At 46.2% G+C, this 17,076-nt stretch overlaps 1 protein-coding gene across 1 annotated transcript in view; it reads left to right on the plus strand.

The window, feature by feature from the left end:
* Window positions 1–17,076, plus strand: part of CALN1 (calneuron 1) — a 94,368-nt gene that overhangs the window by 41,864 nt on the left and 35,428 nt on the right. The window contains exon 3 of the mRNA XM_010721920.3: window positions 1,516–1,628. Within this exon, the coding sequence (XP_010720222.3) occupies window positions 1,516–1,628 (113 nt within the window). The remainder of the gene's footprint in view (window positions 1–1,515; window positions 1,629–17,076) is intronic.

The following is a 17,076-nucleotide window of genomic DNA, read 5'->3' on the forward strand; positions in this document are numbered from 1 at the left end:
GCTGGATTTTCACTCTTGTCTCCACGAAATTACGGACAGAGCCTTTCAGTGAGTAGATATCCCTGTTCTGGCAAAGGAGTGCTTTGACTCTGCTTATTTTCACATTGTGTTTCTGCGGAGATAAGGACACGGAGAGATTTCAATCAGCGGTGCGTCTGCTCAGATCAAGCATATGAAATATAATAAAAGGGACAGATAGCGAGCAGCATGCGGTGCACGCGGTGAAGCTGTCACACGGGGCTGCTGCAGGTGCTGCAGTCAATAGTGACATTTTAATAGTAGCCCTTGCATTGATCTGCTTTGGTCTGATGGTTTTGGACACATTTCACACCTGGTAATTTGGAGCATAACTACATGGAGAGGTGCATCCAGTCAGTTCCAGATGAATTTAAGTTAAAAAAAAAAAAACAAAACAACAACCCTGAGTCCGACGGTTGGTGGTTCTGCTTGCAGTCTTGAAGGTGAGCTAATAAATCCGCCCATGTCTTTATCCACCCACATCTATCTCACTGGAACAGGTTGCCCAAGGAGGCTGTGGATGCCCCATCCCTGGAGGCATTCAAGGCCAGGCTGGATGTGGCTCTGGGCAGCCTGGTCTGATGGTTGGTGACCTGCACATAGCAGGGGGTTGGAACTGGAGGAGCATTGTGCTCCTTTTCAACCCAGGCTATTCTATGATTCTGTGATCAACTGGTCTAATAGTACAATAGAAGGATACGTCTACGGAGAGATGGAGAAACAAGAGGTATATGGGCATTGAACTACCCTATTAGTTCCACAGGCACGAATTTCTCTCTTTTTTTTTTTTTTTTGCTGTTTTCATCAAGCATCACAGAAGTTCTACAAGGGAAAAGCTATATTTGATATAACGCTTGGCTATACTTCAGGCAGCCACATGCCTCATTTACAAAACATACAATGTACTGCTGGGGCTCGGGACTGCATAGACTCAGTTCATTAATGGCAGGAGCAGTCTCCTCTCCCCGCTAATGGCACTGAAGCTGTGTCTCCTCTGTCTGCTCTGCATGCTGAGCACACAGGGCTTTTAAGAGACAGATGCTGATGGAAAGCTGAAATGAAATGCCTGGTGGATTCGTAATAGTCTGGCTCTTCCCTCTGCGTGCACTCCCTTACTCTGGAGGATGGGGTTGGCCTTGTAAAAGCTTTACAGAGACCTGGCTCTTCAGCAGCTTTTTAGAGGAAGAGCCTTGGTAGCGCTAATGGCAGAAATGGTGGGGTTCAGAGATGTGACTTGCTTGTAAACTCACCAGGGCTGGAGAACGGTCTGTTCATCTCTGTTTGTGCATCACCTGCTCCCGCTTTCAGCTGTGGGTGTGCTGCAGTGTGAACCATTCACGGGGATAAGAGCAAATTGGGGTCTGCACGCACCATAAAATGGATGTAGCCGTCATATGCTTTTGGGTTCATGATGTGCTGCAGATCCAGGGCAGTCTGTTGGACATTGGTACTAAGTGGTACTTGGGTGAAACTACTGATCATTTTCTTTCATTCCAGGGGACGGCCAGGTTGATTTTGATGAATTTATGACTATTCTGGGACCTAAGCTGGTATCGTCGGAAGGCAGAGATGGCTTTCTGGGAAACACAATAGACAGCATATTCTGGCAGGTAAGTGGTGACTTTTTACAGTGCAACTTTATCCAACTATCAGTAGCTTGCAGAAGTGATTTGTTGGGGAGCACGGGATGTTTTCCTAAAGTGAATGCTCATATAAATGTTATTTGGGTCCTCCTCACTGCGTGCTGTGCATCACCCTCCTCTGTTGCATCCAGTCAGTGTTTCTATGGTGAATTCAGGTCCAAGATGCAGGATTCAGGTCCAGGGCTGATGAGCCTTTTTTGTGCTAGTGCAAGGTTTACATGTGCTGCTGGGTTGGTTTGATGGTTTCAAGTGTTAGAAGAGAGGTGGGTTTGGCTGCAGGAGCTGCTGTGCATCTGTTGTGCATTGCGATTTTAAGCAGAATTAGAACTTTCTGGAAAAGCAAGGGCAGCTCAGGCTGTTATGGGGAGTATTGAAAGTCTCCCAAGCCACAGTGCTCTGTGTTTCTTGCCAGTAGATTGAATGTGTGGTTTCCTCTGAGATTGCTGCTCATTTCATTGGTCACCCAACAACCTTTGCTTGCTAATAAACTTGGACTGCTACCAAGTTATGTGAGTCAGAAGAGTCAAACCTGGATATGAGCATTCCTGCCGTCTGTTGCTGCCCTCCGGCACTGTCCAGGCTGGATGGGTGGAGTTTTGTAAAAGTCTTTTAAACTCCTTTAAACTTATTCCTGGTCTCATGGTGTGTGATATAAATAACCCTGGAAATTCAGGCCTGGATTCCAGTATTTGGTCGTCAAAGCAAGAGTTTGGTGTTGGTGAAGCTGCAGAGGTTTGTGATATATCTGGGGGGATGTGAGGACTATGCTCACACTACAGTGGAGCAGTCATGGTTGTTTTATTGCCTCTGTTGCATCTTGTGAGCCTCATCCCACTGTGTGAACGACAGGGAGAGAAGGAAGCACCAACCCATCCCACCAAACCAATGGTGCCTTCGAGACCCCACAGTGAGCCTGGCCTCCCTGGAGCTGCCAGTAAGCACTGACACCCCTCAGGGAAGTTGTTCTCATAAGTGAGGTATATGATGGGGAAGCAGAGAGGTCAGGAGCTCTACTCATAGTTTCTGGGATAACCGTGCCATTCTACAGTCTTTCAGCCCATGGAAATGTTTGTGTTGGCTTTGCATAGAGCTCCACGAAGAGTGGCTACCCCAGAAATCCAACCCCACAGTGTGGGAACTGCTCTGGGCATTGCCTGCAGGCACCGAAGCTTTAATTGCAGGAGTGCCCCAAGACTTCCAGAACGGTGTTTATGGTCTTTTATGTGTAAGGGAAAAAATACACACATCTCTTTCCGTAACACGCCTGGGTTTTGGAGTCCTTGAAGGGAAGCCTTTGTCTCACATTTTGCTTCTCTTGGGATAGGAGGGCACATGGAGAATACAGTATTTTTTTCTGCTTATTCCCCTCCTCCCCCACCCCTCCAAAAAAAAAAAACCACAATGAAAAAAGCATGTAGGGAATAACATTTAAGGAACAGATCCTGCCTGGCTTTGCCCACACCATCTGCTGGGTTCTCACCTTGTCTATAAGCAAAGCGTTGTCACATCTGCATCTCCTCCAGTAGGCTTACATCTGATCTTTTCAGATCCAAGGCGTGATGGTTTGCCCTATGTCACCTCCATGTGTGTTTTTCACATTTGCTGGGAAAAGAACAGCTTGGAAAAGGGTTGACTTCACATTGACACCAGAGCACTTCAACCCTGCAGTTAGCTCTGAAGAGGAGGTTTTGAGGAGGGGCCCTGAGTGACAGTGGCATCAAGAGTGGGACAAGAAGAGTGGGACAAGAACTTCACCTTGGGGACAGGTGTTGCACCCTAAAACCTCACCCTAGAGCCAGGGGCAGCAAAATGCATCCAGAAGAGGCTTGTATAGCAATCTTGGGAGGATAAAATCTATGTTGGCATCCTCCCTCCAAGCAGCTCTGCTCCAGCTGTCACAATTTTGCCTCTTGGGGTTTCCTGTGCAGTGACACTTTTGTGCAGACTCTATTCCAAATGTACCTTAATGAATGACACTTTAAGCTATGCAACGACAGAGTTAAATAGCAACCAGCAGCAGGAGAGAGGGACTGAGGGAAAAGCCTGGTGGTGTGAGGTGGAGGGACACAGGAAGGTGGGCTCAGATGGCAGAGGCTGCAGTGGGGACAGATCTCACAACAACAGCAGCAGGGCTGCAAGAAACAGGGAGCAGGTAGAAGTGATGGAAGAATGGGAAGGAGGAGGAGAGCATGCATGGAAGAGGCTTGAAATAATAAAGGAATGGTGCGTCCATCCTAGTGCAAGCATTGCCCAAAGAGTGATGGTCAGCCACGGAGAAACAGGATTGGGCTGAGACCTGTGTTAGAGACATGGAGAGTCTCTCGGATGTATTCTCCCTCTGTGATTTCCCATGGGGACTGTGAATTGAGTCATGTCAGTCTGTTAGAGGTGGATAACTCCTGCTTTCTCAGGTAGCAGCGATCAGTTCTGCTCCAGTTAGAATGGCTCTCTGGGTCCCTCAGCCTGGCTGGCAGCTGTTTACAGGGAGGGAGGGGGTAATCATCCCTGCAAACACTGTTTCAGGTCAAGTCAATATAGACCCATGATATCAGGAGAGCTGAGGAAACATTGACTTTCTCTTATCGCACAAAGTCTGTCTTTCCTGAGTGAGATGAAGCATGCACAAAGCACCATTCTGCATACAGCATCCCCAGGTGCTCTGTTTCAAAACGGTTTTCTTATCCTCATGCTGAGTGCGAAGAAAACTAAGATGTACCCATACGCTGTTATCTTCAGCTGCTATTGGAAGCACCTTTTCTTAAAAGGGCAGAGAAAGACCTGGGCTCCTGCTGAGCACCAAGGTGTCTGTGAGGCAGCAGTGTGTCCTTGGACAGAGAAGGCTGATGGTATCTCAGGCACACCTTGCAAAGTGTCTATCCCCTTCCCTCTCTATCTTTTTCTCTCTGTATTGGTCGAGCATCCCTCGCCTTGCCACCCTCTCTGAGCTGCTCCTGCTGGACTTCACACTTGGTGCCTTGAAGCTGGTTGTTGTTGATGCATAGGCAGTGATATGCAGTGATGTGTTTGCTGCTGTATGTTCACGCAGACACTACTTGATTCATTTGGGGGCATGAGAATTTGTTTTCCCAGAGCTCAGGGAGTATATGAGAGCAGTTCCAGCTGGGTGCTCCGAGGGCTGTGTTTTGTACAGATGGGTTTCCAGTGCACGGCCATTCAGGTCTGCAAAGCACTTTAGATCAAGAGCGTTACAGAAAGTGCAAACATTGCTGCTGGTAAATATTAGCTCCTTTTTGGGCAAACAAAATCCAAATCTGTCCACCGTGTCCTGCCAGTCTCAGAAAGCGAGAGGGATGAAAAGAGCAGGAAGTGAGCATTCATATTCATTTACAGTTTTTGCCTAGATTTTTTTGTGAGCGCAAAAACCTGCCAAATGTCTTTGAGGTCCTTGCTCAGATTAGATATCAGGAAAAAAGTTTTCTCAGAAGGAGTGGTGCTGCAGTGGCACAGCTGCCCAGGGAGTGGTGGGGTCACCAGCCCTACAGGTGCTCCAGAACTGTGGAGGTGTGGCACTGAGGGGCCACATGAGGGATTATGGCCATGACGGGATGTGTTGGGGTTGGACTTGGTGGTCATTAAGACCTTTTCCAACCTTCATGATCCTTTGATTCCATGACCTCCAGGAAGTATGAAATAGTTTGCAGAGTACGTAGCGTAGTGGATATGCAGTCTTGGGGGGGTAAGCAACAGGAACAGGAGTAATAATAATCTTGAATTTTAGATTTTTAATTAAAATAGAGCTCTCTGACTTGGCTATAATGCACTTTGAAGGCAGAACAAGTCTGAATGGTTAAAGAACAGGGCTCCATTTGCATTGGTTGCAGAACAAACTCTGTCCCCAGCAGCGCTGATGAGGTTGTTTTAGAAAGTCAATACTTTGCACGGGGATCATTTAAGAGGCAAACTGCTGCCTGTGATTTGTTTCTGTCTCCCTATGCTGTGTGCATGTGGAAGCTACAGGGAACATCATTTCAGCTGGCGCTGACACATCACCCCAGCAAGGATATCCAGAAGCTTTGTCTTGTGCTCGGGGCCGGCACTGTATCATCCGCTCGTCGCCTTTGATATCGCCCTGTATAATTTACTGGCTCTCAGAAGGAGGCTGCTTGTTTTGGGATAAATAAGTCTGCTTCTCAGGAGCAGGATGACCAGAATACCAACATGATGGTTCTGGTGGGGAGATACTGCTTGGGGATCTCCTTGGTTTTCCGCTGGAGCACTGTCTTGCAGTTTTAGGGGGCTGGAGGAGGTGGGGGAAGGGACAAGTCCTTATGATTTCTGGGCTTGGGAAAACCTTTTCTGCAGTTTTTCCATGAACTTTGGTGGGTGAGTGCAGCCCACTAAAGCTAGACCTCTCCCCCCCCATACAGGGAATGAGGACTAGCCAGGAATAGCCCAGAGACAGCGCAGCACTCGCTCCATCTTGAGCATTTTATTCCCTGAATGCAGCAAAAATAAAACAAGGACCACATGCAGCAGTGCAGGATTGCATCCAGCATTGGCTAGGGAGGGAGTGCAGGGAGCTGGCTGCAAACATGGCAGAGCAGGGGGACGTGCTGGGATGGGACAAAGAGGTCTTGTCCTCCCAGCACGGCTGCTGATGCTTAATGACTTGCTGGGAACTGCCCATCCGTAATCTGTTTTCAGTTGTCACTGCAAATGCAACAGCATCCCGGGGGAGAGATCTGGGCTCTCATGATCTGGTCAATCAATTAGTGCTTTAATAGAGTGAAATGAAGGAGAAAATGTGTGGGAACCTCGATGGCACAGGGCAGGGTATGGAGATGCTTGGCAGGCAGTGGTGTGGGTGGGAAGGCAAGGAACAAGTCTGTGTCAGAGTGACAGAGTGTGCCTCTGGCTGGAGCTTGGCTCTCTGCAAAGATGGTTTTGTGTAGAGAAGGATTTTTTCATGTGAAATCCAGCAGTTGTTATAAACACGTAAAGCAGTTTTTCCCTTTCTCCACTTCTCCCCACAAAGAGGTTAATGTGATGATGGCAAACCCTCTCTGTGCAGTTTTGGGATACTGCCAAACCACAGGAGGATTTTACGTTTTGCACCATTATTCTCTGCTGGTATGAGCTGCCTTGCTGCAAATACCCCTGGATTTCAGGATTTCAGCTTCTGCTGTTATAGCCTTCCAAAGGATCATCTCAAGTGACTTCTTCGGAGGAGCCCAACCAGTACCACTCTGCCTCTGAGTAGGGCTTAAAACCACAATGCTCCTTCTTGCAGTTCGGGCTACCAGCTGATGACAGGGCCAATTCTGGCTCTGTCAAGGCAAGTTTTGCCATTGGACTGAGTTGCATCTCGTTCAGACACAGAAAAAAATGAGATTTGGGGCTTGATAGTATGTGCAGACCTATTGCCCATGCGAGTGACTTGATTACTTCTTTGGGATTTGAATGAGGAAACTTTGCAGATGAAAGTTTGGGTGCCAAACAATTATAGATGGGGGGCAATGCTGTCTATGCACCATGCATGTACCATCAGGGAGGTAGCTGAGTTACCATATGTGGAGGTGTTCAAGAAACGTGTAGGTGTTGTACTAAGGGGCATGGTATAGTAGGGCAATATTGTGGTAGATGGACGATTGGACTGGATGGTTTTGGTGGTCTTTTCCAACCTGTATTATCTCAAAGAAGGCTCATTTACACAGAAGAGAAGTTCCGAACTTTCTTAAAGACCTCCCCTTTCTGGAGTTTCCCAGTCTGGAGCTTGGCATTGCCTCTTCCACAAGAACAACTCAATTATGTTTGGAAACCAAGCTTCCCCAAGCATTAAGCTGCCATCTCTCCCGTGACAGCTAATAGTTGGTCCTGGTTAATGGAGCCATTAACTTGGTGCTCTGTTAGCTCCAGCATCCTGGCTGTGAAATTAAATATGTCCTGTAATATCTGATCCTGAATTTTAGATTTGATAGGTAGTTTTCTTATATCCAGCCTTAAAGTGTTGTGAAATTTCCGTTTACAAGGCTGCAGATGGCTGCATCACAGCAGTGAGCAGCGTGACTGCGGCCACCTAGCTGGCATGGATTGTGTGCATCTCAGCTAACCTGGGTCATCTGCACTGTGTAGATTCTCTTTAGAGTTAACAGAGAGAAATAGTCACTTCTGGGTACCATTCAGGGGTCTTTCTCAGGCATCAACGTCAGGATCACGCTTTAGAAATGCCAGTTTTTCTCTGTTTAGTACAGAGTCCAAAAAAGTGACTCTAATGGAGATGTGTGAAATAGGCACAGCTAAATGAGCCCTGCCAGGGATTACAAGTGCCTTTTTTTTGATTCGTGTGCAGGAAGCCAGCTCTGTCAATGCTGAGGCTGTTATCAGTTGGAGAGTGGTCAGGGTGCCTTATTAACTCTTCTTTTATTGGAAAAGACGTTCTCACTGAGTATGTCGCATTCAATGGTTCTTGTCACAAAATGAGAGCTGAACACTTGGAGCTGATGGATTCATCAACAAGAGAATTCTCTTAGCTCTTAGTCTGGGGATGAAGCACAGAAATGCTGTGACAGCTGCTGGTGTGGATGTGAACACTGAGATGTTCGTGGATCGTGGTGGAGGTGCTGTCCTTAGGCATATTCTAACTGTTCTGCAGGGTCTGAAGTTGCCAAAGGACAAGAGTGAGTCATAGTGGTTGAGCAGAATCGTAGTATCGTACATCTGTTTCTATGGAGGGGATTTTTTTTAGCCAATATATAATTTTCCCTATAACAAAATGAGGTTCTTCCAGTTGCCAGGATGAAGTGGTCATCCAGGCCAAAACTGGAGGCACTGGAAATGGACAAGTTTTGAAAGCGTGGTACCAATCCCAGGAGAAAAACAAGGCTTAATTGTCAAACTGTGTTTCGTAACTTCAACCAACTTTCTTATAAACACCACAGGCTTTCATTCAAAATATATTTAAAGCAGGCAGTTTGTATGAAGAGGCTTCCTGCCGGCTGGATGAGATGTATGCTGTCCTGGCAGGTGGTGGTTTGGGTTTGAGTATGTGTATTCACATACAGAATCACCAACCAGCTCTCACAGTGCAGAGATAATTTTTTGTTCTTCATCAGCTTATATATAAACCCAGTCTATGTCTCTGCATGTCATCGGGATGTTTTTGTTCCTGCTTGATGGATGGGAACTAAACTGTGATTTTCTCAGTGATGTGCTTAGAAATGTAGGGAAAGGTAAGTGCATGGGATTATTGCCTGAATACATGAGTACGTGGGTATCCAAACCATGGGATGGGGAGAGAGTTTTTTCTTTTTGTTGATTCCTTGCAGAGGGACATCAGGCTTTCCAGCATTTATGAGCTCAGCCCCTTGGAAGTGAGGTGCTGGTTTTGCTGGATTGGGTGTCTTTTTCCTTAGTACACACTTTGATGCCTTCAAAAGCATAAATGGGTGATGAAGTGAAAGAGGTGTATTTCATGCAGGGGACGTTCAGTTTTCTTAATTCCTAAGCCAGTTGATCTCAGGATCTGTCCTTCTTCTTTGCACACAGGACAGGAAGGGGTTGGGGTGTTTAAAACAGACCTCATGGTGATGATTTGTTTCTTTTTTCCTAACAAATATTTTGGGATAGTAATCTACGTAGTTTTTTGGGATAGTAATCTATGTAGTGACCTGCCTCCAGGTCCTAGTTTTCAGTAGACGTCAATTATGAATATTTCACCAAGGTTTTAAAAAAAAGAATGTGAGGGAGAAAAGGGAAAAGGACGTTCCATCACTCACAAGCAAAAACAAGAAGACAAAAAGTGTTGGCAACTATTAACAACACACAGATGTGTTTATAAACAAAAATGACCTTTTTTACGTAAAAGAAACGCTTAAAAAAACCCCAACCTCATAAAAATGCAACTAAAGGGCTGCAAAGGACCATGGCAGGTGACCAGATGTCCCATTGACTGTGACAGGGTGACCCCAGAGTGCCCCAGCTGAGTGCCCTGGTTCTTGTGATGCTGCAGGGATGGGGCTGATGTATGGTTTGTTAGTGCAAGCCAGGTGAATGCTGGATGCTGTGACATTGATGAAGGACCTCCAGGTCCTGGCTGCCAAACAATTTCTACAGATCAACGTGTAACTCTGATTTTCCCAGGATGTATCTGAGATTTTCAGCACTGTTTGCAGGAGTGTGACAGCTGAAGCCAACAGAAAACTATGTGGCACCATCAAACCCTAAGTGGCACACCAGTTAGACATTATGCTTCTCAGTCACATCAGCAAAATACCTCGTTAAAGCCACGGAGGGGCTGGCAGCAGCTGCTGGGCTCACCCTGCCTGTGCCTTGCAATAGTGCTTCTCTGCCCTGTCCTCCATGGTGCTCCCTGCCTGGCTTCACTGTAGTGCAGTGGCGTTTCTGAAGAGCTCAGGGTGCGCATTCATGTCAGTGGACAGGCTTGGTGGGATTTGAGATCTTGTTTTTTCCTGTGCTTTTGAAATTCTCAGCTTTGGCCTTCTGGATTCCCATGAACCCATGACCTTAGAATCATAGAATCATTAAGTTGGAAAAGACCTCTAAGATCCCCAAGTCCAACCCCGGACCACCTCCACCATGCCCATAACCACATCCCTCAGTGCCACATCTCCACAGTTCTGGAACACCTCCAGGGTTGGTGACCTCACCACTCCCTGGGCAGCTGTGCCACTGCATCACTCTTTTGGAGAATAAATTTTTCCTAATAACCAACGTGAACCTCCCTTGGCACAACTTCAAGCCATCACTTCTCATCCTATCCCTAGTTACCTGGGAGAAGAGGCCAGATCTGTCCCAAAGGAACTGGGAGGATTTTGGCCCTAGCAGACGAGAGACAGCCAGCGCTGAGGATGGGGGGATGACAGTATGGCTGTCCAGCAGCCACTCATGGCCTCAAGTTCTCCATGCTGTTTTGCCAACCCCTCTTCTTGGTGAGAGATGGGACAGAGTCTGGGCCACATACCTTCCTGTCCTCGCTCTTTACCCAAGCTCCCTTCTTGGTTTCTTCAAGAGCTTGTAACCGGTTTGTTGGTTCGTTTTCTTTTGTCCTGTTTGCCAGGAATATAATGCTGAGTGGTACACAGGGAATGAGCACATTTTGCTGGTGAATGTCTCATCTCACTGCAAACCCAGTGTCACTGTGCTGTGTGAGCCAAGCAAGCTTCGGTAGCCCCATCCTCTTCCCAAAAGTTGCACTTTATTAACACAGTTTTGTAGCAGAGGCAGAATGTAGTTTAACCAAGTGGGTGGGAAGATGCAGATCTTCAGGAGAAATTCCTTAAGGTCTCTTTTTAAGATGAATTTGCCACTTTGTTGATAAGTTATTTGTGTGCTTTTGTTCACTTTTATTGTACTGGCCATGGTGTTCTGATTGTGTTTCTGCGCTGGCAGAGAAAGGGGAGATGCACGGGGTCTGTAGAGCTGGTAATTTTGATGTAGTCTTCAGTGCTACATAGAAATCTTGGTTTAGTGTCACTGTTGAGTAACACGCAACACTATGAAGTGATAATTAGAATAAACAATTAAGTAACCCGGTACATTTGCTCACAGTTAAGAAGATCAGGGTGCAGATGCTGGCCAAACTTATGGCAGAAATCTACACCAAGCCAAGAAAGCCAATGAAGGTATTTAATACACGTGAAATTGGTGAGATGAGGAGGTGTCTTCCATTGTTTGATGTCTCAGTGCTGAGCAGAGAGAGAAGGAAAGTTGGGAGATAAGCCAGAATACAGATTCACGGCGCTCATGGAAGTGCCTCCATTTTCAGAGCAGAATGTAGAAGTGAGATGGGGAAAAAAAAGTAATCATGTAAGAATGATTTGCACTGTTTTTCTCTTTCTACTCTTGCTGAGTGAGCTTAGATGTTTTTCCCCTGGAGGCTGCTTGCCCAGGGGATGATTAGTACAGCGTGTTACTGTCAGTCCGTCAGCTCTCCCCGTGTGCTTCAATTCCTTCCAACTTTTTGGAGTGACAGAGCACCGAAAAGACAAATGAAATAAATTGATGCTTTTTAGGGGAGCGGAATCTGAAAAGAGCTGTCACGGAGGCAGACAGGCTGCACGTAGGTGCCAGATTTCAGGGCTTTTGGGAACAGTGATCCTCCATGGAGATAAACCCATGCACCTCAGCTGCTAGAGCACGGGAGCACGTGTACCCTTGGTGTCAGGAGACAGCAGGAATATGAATAGCACTGGGTTTATGTCTAGCTGATATGTGGTTACATGCTGCCACAAAACGGGTTGGTATGCTGGGTCATAATACATCCTTTCCCCAGTGCTGGCTTCTTCCTGCTACCTGTCAGCTGCATCCTTGGATTTTTCTAATCCACATCCCTGTTGCAGGCTACATGTAAAACTCTGCAGTCAGTAGCACTCCTGTACTTACTCAAATAGCCTTCAATAGACTGCATCTCTTCTTCCTACTGACATTCAGAAGTACTCAAATCCCAAGGGCGGTTTCAGAGCTAAAGTGGAATATATTATATTTGTAGAACCAAGTGATGATGAAGTCCTCCAGGAATTGCTGGTTTATTCAGAAAGGCGTGCACTGGAGTTCTGCAGAAAGGGAATGCGTTATTGTTGTTTTGTTAAATTTGCAAAGTGTTTAAGAGAACAAGAGAAAAAAAACACTATGACAAGGCTACCTCCAGGCAGATGAAGTGGGACCTCAGCTCTGTTCCTGAGGCTTTGCCTTCTTCTGCATTGTAATGGTTTTAAGCTGAGGCAGGGGAGGTGATTTAGGTTGGATATTAGGAGGAAGTTTTTCACTCAGAGCACTGGAACAGGTTGCCCAAGGAGGTTGTGGATGCCACATCCCTGGAGGCATTAAGGCCAGGCTGGATGTGGCTCTGGGCAGCCTGGGCTGCTGGTTGGTGACCCTGCACGTAGCAGGGGGTTGGAACTGGATGAGCACTGTGCTCCTTTTCAACCCAGGCCATTTTATGATTCTGTGATTGTGCACCATCTGTAGGCGTGCTCAGCTTAAATGTGTGCTTAGACGTGAAGCTTCTTGCACATCAAGGCATGTGCAGAGAGGTGCCAGCATAAAACATTCAAGGCTAGGATTGTAGGAGCTGAGACAAGAGCTGTGTCTTGTTTATTTGTGCTGCCATCCCTCCTCCCCTATTGAAATTGTTTTTATTTAGGATAGTGCCTTAGCAACACTGATGATTTGAGATAATCAAAATGTTTTCACCAGTCCAATTTTATTGGAAAATTACCCTTTCTTATTTCCCGAGCGAAACTTTCATCAGAAACCCTCAAAAATTACCATTATTCCTAGAATTTCTGTGTTGCTTTTAGTGAATAATATGTGCCTATATTTTATCATTTTAGATTTTTGTCTCGAGGTTTGCTTGTGTGCAAGGAATGCAGCATTCTCACTTGTCAGCAGGGTGTTTTTCGGCAAACAAACCAAATTCTCTTTTGTATCACGTATGACCGATAAAAGTCCTACTTGGAACTTGGCACAATGAGAACAGCTTGAACCTTTTTGATGCATTTTTCCTTTTTTTTTTTTTTTTTTTTTTTTTTTTTTTTCTCCTCAGATACATAGTCACTCGTCAGGTGTAATTTTGGTCAATGCTCACCGCCCACTGTGTGTCCACACTGGTAGAAATGCACCTGGTGTAGGGCAGGTGTCTGTCAGTAGTTGGCACATAGCAGATCTTGCTGCACTACTCATTTCTGAGCGCATTTTTCTACCCTTGCAGCATGAATTGTTCTCTCTGCAGCCTTCCTATAGATCTCCCTGGTTTCCCGTGGGGCAAAGATGGCCACGATCCATATATTGAGGGATAATCAGTTTTCTGACAGCCCTTCTCTCTGTGGCAGGTGTCACCGTGTTCCTTCTGGCCGTGGCCAAGGGCAAGGAGGGCTGTGAGTGACAGGACCTGGGCAAGGAGCAGTGCAGGGGCAGGGAGGGGTGGGGGAGGATTGAGCCCATCCAAACTCTTCCCATCTCTGTACGGGCCGGTCTGATTGCTGTAGAGAGAGCTGGCTGCTGATTGCTGTACAGGAATTAAATTATGTGAGTTAAAAGCCTGTATCAATCACCGTCATGCATACTTGCATATGAAGCACAGACGCAAAAGGTTTATGGTAATCAACATGGAGTGGCTGATTAGAGTCCATTAAAATGCACTAGAAAAAAAAATCTAATCCTCTCTCCACTTCCACCTGGGCTCTTTTCTGCCTGTTTGATAACCGCTGCTGCCTTCAGTTATCCCCCCCCCCCAACAAAGTGCCCCAGCATCAGGCACACTGCTGCTGGTACCACGAAAACTGAGCACTTCCCAAAGCAGGGGATAGTTTGGTTTATAGCAGGCAAAAAATCCCATCTGAAACACCCTGAACATGGTCTGTTGTGTTCTCGCATGTCCTAGGACACAGAAGAAACAAAGATGATGCTGACATCTGAATTGCTACAGGAATTGTTGGTTTCATAAGTGCAGATAGGAAATTTCTGCTGAACGTGGCATCTTTCTCATATATGTTCTGCATTTCTGAACATGAAGCAAGTGTAGCCTCCACTGGTGGCAGCTCGTCTGATTTTCTCTGAGTGTCTCCCTTCTACCACGTGCTGAAATATTCCAGCCATTATTCCAGCCGTGTTTACTGATGATCTGGATGAGGGGATTGAGGGCACCCGCAGTGAGTTTGCTGCTGCCCACACCAAAACATCCATAGGGCTGTTTGTGTGTTGTTGCTGTGCACTCCGGCTGTTCTCAAAACCTCCAGACCTCCCTTGTATGTACCTTTTGATAGACATCTAAATTGCTCCCGGAATTAAATCTCCATCCAGTTAATTTAGCACCTGCAAAATTAAATCCTGGGCTTTAAGTCTTTTGATAAAAGCACATCTGTTAGGTGCTGCCTTGGGGTAAATGCTCAGGCTCTGGTTTCTCAGGGATGCCACCGTGCTGGAGGTCACAAGGTGGCCCTGGGTTGGAACAGCATTGTCACAGGCAGTGGTTGTATGCCTTACCTCAAGGACACTTCATAGAATCATAGATTCACTAAGGTTGGAAAAGAACACTAAGATCATCAAATCCAACCATTGACCCATCTGGAGCTGAGAGGATGTATAACCACCCAAGCAGTGAATGTTCAGTGCTGCTCATTTGAAAGCATGTGATGCTCCTGCAAAGTAGAAAACCCAAGCCAGTGTAGTAATTACATCCAAAATAATCAATACCAAAGAATTTGTGATATGAAAGTGAGTTGGCAGAACTTCCCCTGTAGCTGTGGATAAATAAAGTATTTGATTATGAGAACTTCAATTCTTGATGTTTGCAGAGGGCTTGTAACCTGAAGACCTGGAGCGAGAGGTTCAAAGCCTCTGTTGCTACAGGGCTGGAAATGTTTCTTGATAAAAGTGACAAAGTAAAGAGCGGGAAGAAGATCCAGTTAATGGAAAATAGAACCAAACACAAATAGATCCATAAATTTGAAGCAAACTATTACTGAAGTGGAAAGCCATAATACTGGGCCCTAATGTCTGGAATTGGATTTTAGAATCTCTTGAATTGCTGGATCGTAACGATAAGAAAGGCGTTAATTTAGATGTTGATTGAAAATACTCTACAGTTGCAAAGAATAAGGGCATTTGCTGTCAAGGTGTTTCAAGCCAAATGCTTTGTATTTACCAAATTGGAGGATCTTTTGGCTGTAATGACAATCCAATTGGATTTGAAGAGGCAGCAATATTATATCTTCATCTGAGGTCGCTGGGGGTGGCTGCATGATGGAGTCTCGGTTGCTTTCAGTATGAACAAGACATTTACAGACTTTCAGATCTGACTTAAAATATCTCTGACAATAAAAAGGTGACATTCTTTGCAATATGATGAACTCTGTGATTCATAAGTCTCTCTTCTCTTTGGAATGGGGTAGGATACCTAAGCTTAAAGTATTTCCTGTGTTCCGACCTAGAAAATTTGTGGTTTTTTTCTATCTATAGCAGTGGGCAACAGACCTTGCTCAAGGGGAGGCACAATTTTTAGGGTGATGGGGCCACATTTGGAAAGGCAAAGCATTCTGGTGAGCACCCCTCAGTCAGAAATCAGTCTGCGAGACACTCGTCATGTAACATAATCCCACGAGCAGATGCTGTCTAAGTAATTAGCTGTGCTGCTAGATGAAAGGCGCGTGCTGAATTGCGCTAAGATTGCCTGCTTCTTCACTGTAACTGCTAAAATACAGCAATGCAAAGGCAGGAGCTTGGGCTATTGCTTCAGGAAGTTATTTCTGCACGGCTCAGGGGAGAAGTAAATCAGTTAATGGTTTTAATTAGCAATCTTTTCATGTCTTCCCCTTATTGTCCACGAGGAGCTCTGCAGAGACGGTGCTCCTCTTAGCACAGATTGCAAAGGCGTGCAGCATTGCCTCGCTGGCTTTGTGTCAAAGCACTGTACAAGGGACAAACACACTCTTCTGATCCAAGTGGACCTGGGAATCTCCTTGGGGATCTGAGCTGTAGGTCCTCTGTGGCAGAACGTATATCTGGGTGTGTTTCTCGTAGCTCTGCTACTTCTTTTATTTCCCTTACCCCATTTCTTGGAGGTGTTCAAGAACTGTGGAGATGTGGCACTGAGGGATGTGGTTATGGGGCCTGGTGGGGATGGGTTGGACCAGCTGATGTTAGTGGTCTTTTCCAACCTTAATGCTTTGGTGATTCTGTGATTTCTTTTCTGGCTGTGTGAGGAATCAGCCCAAGTGCAGCACGAAAAGGTCAACTTTTTGAAAGGGTAGATAATAGCAGGGCAAGGGGAAATGGTTTTAAGTTGAAGAAGGGAAGATTTAGTTTGGATATCAGGAGGAATTTCTTAACTGTGAGAGTGCTGGCATGTTGGAACAGGCTGCCCAGAGAGGTTGTGGATGCTCCTTCCCTGGAGGTGTTCAAGGCCAGGTTGGATGGGTAGCTTTGTCTGGTATTGGATGTGAAGGTTGGTGGCCCTGCACGTGGTGGGGTGGTTGGAGCTTGATGATCCTTGGGGTCCCTTTCAACCCCAGCCATTCTATGATTCTATTTCTTTATGTCTATGCAGCAAGCAGGAATTTATAATCTTCTGGATCTCAGTGTGTAATAAGGTATCGAGGGAGCACGACTTCTGAAACCCAGTAACCATCTTATCTCCCATGCAGGACTGGCGCTTGTTCTTAGAATATGATCAGATCAGCAAGATAAACTTTTAATTAAATTAGGATGATTCCCTGTTTTGATACGTGCTCCAGCTTTCACACTTCCTGAGAACAAACCCCATCGGATCTGAGCGGGTTTGTGGTGCTGAGGAATGAAGGATTTCTGTCCCCATCCCTGGTGGCACAGGAGGGACAGGCTGCAGCCCCAGCGGGCGGTGGAAGTGTAAGTGATGTCCCTGCAGGGGCTAATGAATGAGGTCATCTGCCCGCTGCTCCTGTGGCACTGGCTCAAAAGC

This window comes from Meleagris gallopavo, chromosome 21, assembly GCF_905368555.1.
Source record: "Meleagris gallopavo chromosome 21, MGAL_WU_HG_1.1, whole genome shotgun sequence".
NCBI lineage: Eukaryota > Metazoa > Chordata > Aves > Galliformes > Phasianidae > Meleagris > Meleagris gallopavo.